This window comes from Arachis ipaensis, chromosome B6, assembly GCF_059453495.1.
Source record: "Arachis ipaensis isolate K30076 ecotype BB chromosome B6, ASM5945349v1, whole genome shotgun sequence".
In the NCBI taxonomy this organism is placed as follows: Eukaryota; Viridiplantae; Streptophyta; class Magnoliopsida; order Fabales; family Fabaceae; genus Arachis; species Arachis ipaensis.
In genome coordinates this window covers 36,502,580-36,510,200 of record NC_142441.1, presented here as the reverse complement: position 1 = coordinate 36,510,200, position 7,621 = coordinate 36,502,580, and the positions used below count along the sequence as shown (strand labels likewise).

At 45.5% G+C, this 7,621-nt stretch overlaps 1 protein-coding gene across 1 annotated transcript; it reads left to right on the top strand.

The window, feature by feature from the left end:
* Positions 1–4,886: 4,886 nt before the first annotated feature.
* On the top strand, positions 4,887–7,166 carry LOC148555144 (uncharacterized). Its single transcript, XM_088490614.1, has 2 exons — positions 4,887–5,789; positions 6,618–7,166. The coding sequence occupies exons 1-2, from the start codon at positions 4,887–4,889 to the stop codon at positions 7,164–7,166; spliced, it is 1,452 nt and encodes a 483-aa protein (XP_088346740.1).
* Positions 7,167–7,621: the final 455 nt, after the last annotated feature.

The window sequence follows — 7,621 nt, the reverse complement described above, 5'->3', positions numbered from 1 at the left end:
CCAATAGATTTGGATATGTCGATAAAGTCTCTTTCTACTCGCTCCTCTGACCCTTTCGCCGTAGAGACTTCCGCCGTAGCTTCTAGTCAGTCCTCAGCAGTTGAGCAGATTTCTCCTAGTGGTACAACTTCCGCAGGCGACAGCAGTGATGGTAGTCCCCAGAGTACATCAGAGGTCATCGTTTTCTGACGATGAGGATCTTGAGATAGATATAGAGATCGTGAACTTGAATTCTGATAGCGATTAGGTAGCGACATCAACATCTTCTTTTGACATCTCTCCGGTTTAGTGTTTCTTTTGTATGACTCTCACTTTTATTTTTTGAGTGACAACGTTAGAAGATTAGGCTAAACTAGTTTGGGCGACAGATTAGCGACTTCTTATATGGGCCAAACTCCAGAAATATTTTGAGTTGTATATATGTACATAACTGTGAGGGAGTAATTAACTAACTTTTCATCTTTTGGGTGATAATATATATATTAGTTTATTATCCTATTTGTGTATGTATCTGTTTATTGTTCTAGTTGTAATTTTTTTTAAAGACGATTTTTCATAAAAAATCAAGTTGCATTAATCCAATTAAAGGCTTAATATTATTAATAACAGAGTCATTGTAATTTTAAATTGGTAACCCTCGATATTTTGATACGAACATACCATACTGAAAATTGAATCGTTTTAAAAGCTTCGGCGTGAAAATTTATAATGAATGCCAAGCCAAATAAATTGGAATATACTAATTTCTATTTCTCACATACGATACACTGAAAGTACGTTTTTTTTTTTTTTTTTTTTTGTTTTCAAGGATCAAGAGTAGTGGGGCTCTTCATGGACTAAAATGGTTGATTGATTGAAATGTAGTTGTGAGGGTGTTGTAATGTCACATTAAAGGGGAAACGAAAATTTGAGACATTGAATTGACTTGATTAACTCCAAGAAGAATAAACCAAATTACAGGACCAACTTGGTCTTACTATGCTTATTTAGCTTCGGTTCATGTTCTATTTGTTGGAGTTTTGTGCTATAGCAGCATCCATGAATAGTGCCAAATAAAGGCATCATTTCCCAAACCCAGGAGGTGATTGCGTCGAAATGTTTATATATCCTTTAATCAAGTTGTCATATTATCCATGTGCATATAAATCTTAAAATTATTATTCTACGCTCGACGGTAAATATCTCGGTTAATGGGGAGAGAAAAATCACAATATATGTGTTATTTTATTAAAAAAAATTCTGACGGTCAATACAAATACTAAATTATTTTTAATAATAAATTTTATTAATTTATATATATAAATTTTAAAAAATATAAGTACAAATTATATTAATTTATATATACAAATTTTGATAAATATAAATACGAATTATATATTTTTTGTACATAAAATTTTTATAAATATGAAGATAAATTATTATTAATAAAATTTTAATAAAAAATAATAATATTTACTAACTATATAGCATTACTCATTAAATATTGTGTTCGTTCTCAAATTCAATAATAAAATTACAGACTGTTACGGATCCAACCTACGGATCCTACACCTGGAATAATCCTGGACCCAGTCGCTTAGATCCAAAACCCACACCACCACTCAAAGGGTCCGAAACCGGCCCAATAAGAACTCCTAACCAACTTTCGAATTCAAATGTCTCCCTTATCTTAGCCAAACAAGATAAGATAAGATATTCACCATCACCTATAAATAGAGGACCCAGGTCCCTCCAGGTATTCATTCATTCCTCACACCTTCTACCTCTTAGATCCATTCTGACTTGAGCGTCGGAGTGTCTTTGCAGGTACCACCTCCCATTGCTCCAGTCAGATAATCCGGCATCCGCCTCGACCCGCAAGTTCCCGATCCATCTCTCAACCCGTACCGGAGACATCCAGTACATTGGCGCCGTTTGTGGGAAACTTGCGCCAAGCAAACCGGAATGGGGGACATACCCAAAGAAACCTCCTTAAGCCAAGATAACTCTCGAACGAGGAACCCTACCCCCGCACCAAGAGGTCACGAATCGTGGAAGGATAGCAAGCACCATCCACTACGCCACTCCGGCGCAGAATAAAAAAAACGAACACGTCGTAGCAGAACCACGGCATCCCGAAAACACGGGGGAAAAAGCGGCACAAATAATCCAAGATCTCTGCCTTCGATTCCAGGAACTCGAAGGCAGAGTGGCGACCAAGGAAAGGCACAACGCCGAAAACGGAAGCCACGCAACCTCTAGATCAAGATCTCGTCGCGGCCGATCGCCAACCCAACAACACGAAGGGAGAGGCAATCACAGCACCTCGCACGGCCCCAGGCGTGAAAAGTCGCCAGAACGGCGACACAGTAAAAGGTACAACTGCAGCGCTTCCCGGGATCTAAGTCATCAACATGAGTCGGACGAAGACCGACGACACCGAGAAACCAAGCGCACGAGAAACGACCACACGATAATGGGAGCCACTCCCTTCACGGAGAGGACCTTAAAAGCAAAACTCCCCAAAGGATTTGATAAACCCACGGACATGAAGTATGACGGAACCAAAGACCCCCAGGAACACCTAACGGCCTTTGAGGCCAGGATGAACCTAGAAGGTGCAGCCGACGCAGTCCGATACAGAGTTTTCCCGGTAACCCTAGCCGGACCGGCAATCAAATGGTTCAATGCCCCCCCTAACGGATCCATAGCCAGTTTCCGCGACATTTCGTGAAAGTTCATGGCCAAATTTACAACCAGAATCACCAAAGCTAAACACCCCATCAGCTTGCTAGGGGTCACACAGAAACAGGACGAATCCACACGAAAATACCTCGACCGCTTCAACGATGAATGCCTGACGGTAGACGGACTCATGGATTCCGTCGCAAGCCTTTGTTTAACCAACGGGCTCATGAACGAAGATTTCCACAAGCACCTTACCACCAAACCAGTGTGGACCATGCACGAGATCCAGAACATCGCCAGAGACTACATAAACGATGAGGAGGTCAGCCAGGTCGTCGCCGCCAACAAACGGCAACACGGCAACACCCAACACGGCAACCCGACATCCCGGCATAACCCAACATCCAAAGAAAACCAGAGGGACCAGCCCAAACAAACAAACACAAACTGACCACCCAGAATTGGCAAATTCTCCAATTACACACCCCTGACAGCCTCAATTACCGAGATATACCACCAGATAGCAGATCGAGGTATTATCCCAAAAGCTTGACAACTCAAAGAAAGAACGGTCGGCAACAAAATCCTTTATGGCGACTACCACCGAGGTTACGGGCACAGGACACAAGACTGTTTCGACCTTAAAGACGCCCTCGAACAAGCCATAAGAGACAGCAAGCTCCCAGAGTTTGCCAAAATCATCAGAGAACCAAAACGCGCGGAAAGAGACAGGTTGCCAGAAAGAGAAGGACGCAACCCGAGAACGCAAAAACAACCCTCCAGGGAAAGTCCAGAAGACGACCTGACCATAATAGTAAACGTTATCACAGGCAAAGACGTATCAGGCAAGTTAAAATCAACACTAAAAAAGGACCTCAAAGTCCTGGCCGTCAGACACCAAGCCCCAACTACCACTGCCAACAAAACGGTAACTTTCCTACTCGAGGACTGCCAGCACGACACCTCGGCCGAAGACGCACCTTTCGTCATCTCGGCAAGAATCGGAACAGGACTAGTTCGAAGAATACTGGTGGACACCGGCGCAGACTCCAACATCCTCTTCTGAGGAGCCTTCGACAAGCTCGAGCTCCGCAACGACAATCTCCAAACACACCGCAACGGCGTCACGGGACTCGGAGACAACTTCCTCAAACCGGATGGTTCTATCACCCTCCCCCTCACCATAGGGACAGTCAACCAAAGGAAGACAATTCTATCCGAATTTGTGGTCCTAAAAGACTCCACCGCCTACAACGTCATCCTCAGAAGAAAAACAATCAATGAATTCTCTGCCATCATCTTTACCAAATACCTTCTAATGAAATTCATAACGGAAGACGGCTCCATCGGTACTATCCACGGAGATCGGGAAGTCACAGTAGAATGTGACAACACCAGCCTGGCTTTACGGAAGAAGTCTCGCGATGTGGCTGGGATATTTCTAGCCGACCTGGACGCCCGACAAGACGGCCAGCCTAGGCCAGAACCAGAAGGCGACATGGAAAAGCTATAAGTAGGGCAAACCAAAGACAAATACACTTTCATCAACAGGAACCTCCCGTACGACCTGCAAGAGGATCTTTCCCAATTCCTAAAACAAATCAGAGACTTGTTTGCTTTCACACTAGCCGACATGCCCGGAATAGACCCCGACCTAATGTCCCACCGGCTAGTCGTAGATCCCAAAGCCAAACCCGTGGCACAAAGGAGACGAAAAATGTCCTCAGACTGAGCAGCCGAGGTCAAAAGACAAGTAAAAGCCCTAGTCAAAGCAAACTTCATCAGGGAACTACCCTACACGACGTGGCGAATGTGCATTGATTACACGGACCTCAATAAAACCTGTCCAAAAGATGCCTTTCTCCTACCAAACATCGACAGATTGGTAGACGCCACATCCGGCCATCGATACCTCAGCTTTATGGACGCATACTCCGGCTATAATCAAATACCTATGCACCGACCTGATGAGGAAAAACAGCATTCATCACCTCCGACGGGACGTTCTGCTACACAGTCATGCCCTTCGGCCTGAAGAACGCCGGAGACACCTACCAAAGACTTGTCAACAAGATATTCCAGAATCTGTCCGGAACCAAATTAGAAGTCTACATAGACGACATGCTCGCCAAGACCGAATCAGGCGAGCAACTCATCAGTGACCTCAGGCTCATAATGAACACCCTACGAAAGCATCGAATGCGACTCAACCCGACAAAATGCGCCTTCGGAATGGAGGTAGGAAAGTTCCTCGGTTTATGATCACGCAACGCGAAGTCGAAGCTAACCCAAAGAAATGTCGTGCCATCCTCGACATGACAAGCCCAAAAAACCTTAACGACATCCAAAAGCTCACCGGCCGGCTCACTGTGCTATCCCGCTTCCTCGGAGCATCGGCACAAAAAGCAATCCCCTTCTTCAAACTGATGAAGAAAGGAGCCCCCTTCAAATGGGAAGAAAAATGCAAAGAAGCATTCCAACATTTCAAAAGAGTCCTAGCGGAACCTCCAGTTCTCGCCAAACCCCAAACAGGGGAGACCCTCTACCTATACCTCTCCATAACGGAAGAAGTACTCGCAGCAGCACTCATCCGCGAAAACGAGAAAAAAGAACAAAAACCCATATACTTCATAAGCAAAGTCCTACAAGACACAGAAACTCACTACTCACGCCTAGAAAAGTTAGCTTTCGCGCTCCTCACGGCTTTCCGGCGCTTGCGACAATATTTTTTGGCCCATCCCGTGACAGTCTGGACTGACCAAGCGATCAAACAGGTGCTACAAAAACCCGACCTAGCAGGAAGAATGCTAGCGTGGTCCATCGAGCTGTCCCAGTTCCAAATCAAGTTCGAACCCCGAAATGCAATCAAAGCACAAGCCATGGCCGATTTTATCGCCGAGATGACGCCGGGAAACCCCACCCCCGAGTCATGGAAGCTACACGTCGACGGCTCATCAAACATCACCTCCGGAGGCGCCGGAGTTATACTCGAAAGTCAAAACAGAGTCGTAATCAAACAGTCAGTACAATACGAGTTCCCAGTTTCAAATAATCAAGCAGAATATGAGGCCCTCCTGGCAGGCCTAGCCCTAGCTAAGGAAGTCATAGCAAAAGTCCTGGAAGTAAATACCGAGTCATAGGTAGTCAGTTCCCAGATTAACGGAGACTACCAAACGTGAGATCCCCTACTCCAAAAATACCTTGCCAAGGTAAATGAACTAAAAGAAGGATTCAATCGCGTAACCATACAGCACGTTCCTAGAGAATGAAACGCCAGGGCAGACCTCCTCTCTAAACTAGCTAGCACCAAACCAGGACACAGTAACAAGTCGCTAATTCAGGAAGTCGTTAAGTCACCGTCTATATCGACCACGACTAACGCCTATCTGACACTCTCTAGCCGAGGATCATGGACCTACCCTATCCTACAATACCTCCTCAACGGAACGCTACCAGAAGACCCCAAGGAGGAAAACGAACAAAAAAGAGAAGCTGCCAATTACACAGTCATCGCAGGACATCTATACAAACGCAGATTCTCGCAACCCCTGTTTAAATGCGTCGAACCCGGGGACACGGAGTACATACTCTGCGAAATTCATGAAGGTTGCTGCGGCCACCACATCGGGGGTAAAATCCTAGCCCAGAAAATCATCCGGGCTGGATACTTCTGGCCCACGGTTATCCGGGACTCCATGTAGTTAGTAAAAAACTGCGATAAATGCCAAAGGCACGCCAATATCCACCAAGCCGCCCCGTACCAGCTCAGCATCATATCAGCAGAACGGCCATTCGGCACCTAGGGGATCGACCCCGTTGGACCTTTCCCGACGACACCCAGACAACTCCGATATCTCATCGTCGCCATAGATTATTTCACTAAGTGGATCAAAGCCGAGCCCCTGGCCTCCATCACGGCGACCCAATGCCAAAAATTCCTCTGGCGACAGATCATTACCCGATTCGGGATCCCCGAGATCGTCATCTCGGACAACGGAACCCAATTCACTGATAGGAAATTCAGAGAATTCCTAGAAGGACTACGTATATCCCACCGTTTCAGTTCGGTAGAACACCCCCAAACAAACGGGCAGGTGGAATCCGAAAACAAAATAATCGTCAAAGGACTCAAGAAACGGCTCGACGAAGCCAAAGGACTATGGGCCGACGAACTCGGATTAGTCTTATGGTCGTACCGAACAACCCCCCAAACTGCCACCGGGGAAACCCCTTTTCGATTAACATTCGGCGTAGAGGCTGTCATCCCAGTGGAAATAGGAGACCCAAGCCCAAGGAGAATGATCAGGGGTAACGATGAGGAAGCAGAACGAGACCTCACCGACGAAGTAAGAAGCATAGCCCATATCAGAGAGCTAGCCCTAAAACAAAGAGTCAGCCTAAGGTACAACCACGACGTCATCCGACAAGAATTTGTACCCGACGATCTCGTCCTACGACGAAACTACATCGGAACTCCATCCCCAGGAGAAGGAAAGTGATGAGCGGATAATTTATACGCTTTTTGGCATTGTTTTTAGTATGTTTTTAGTAGAATCTGGCTACTTTTAGGGATGTTTTCATTAGTTTTTATGTTAAATTCACATTTCTGGACTTTACTATGAGTTTGTGTGTTTTTCTGTGATTTCAGGTATTTTCTGGCTGAAATTGAGGGACTTGAGCAAAAATCAGATTCAGAGGTTGAAGAAGGACTGCTGATGTTGTTGGATTCTGACCTCCCTGCACTCAAAATGGATTTTCTGGAGCTACAGAACTCAAAATGGTGCGCTTCTAATTGCGTTGGAAAGTAGACATCCAGGGCTTTCCAGCAATATATAATAGTCCATACTTTGCCCAAATTTAGACGACGCAAACTAGTGTTCAACGCCAGCTCTCTGCCCAATTCTGGCGTCCAACACCAGAAACAAGTTGCAAAGTGGAGTTCAACGCCCAAAAT

Coding starts and splice junctions, on each gene's coding strand:
- LOC148555144 (XM_088490614.1), top strand. CDS start 4,887: ATGCGCCTTCGGAATGGAGGTAGGAAAGTTCCTCGGTTTATGATCACG. Junction 5,790..6,617: donor TCATAGCAAAAGTCCTGGAA/GTAAATACCGAG, acceptor CTCTGGCGACAG/ATCATTACCCGATTCGGGAT.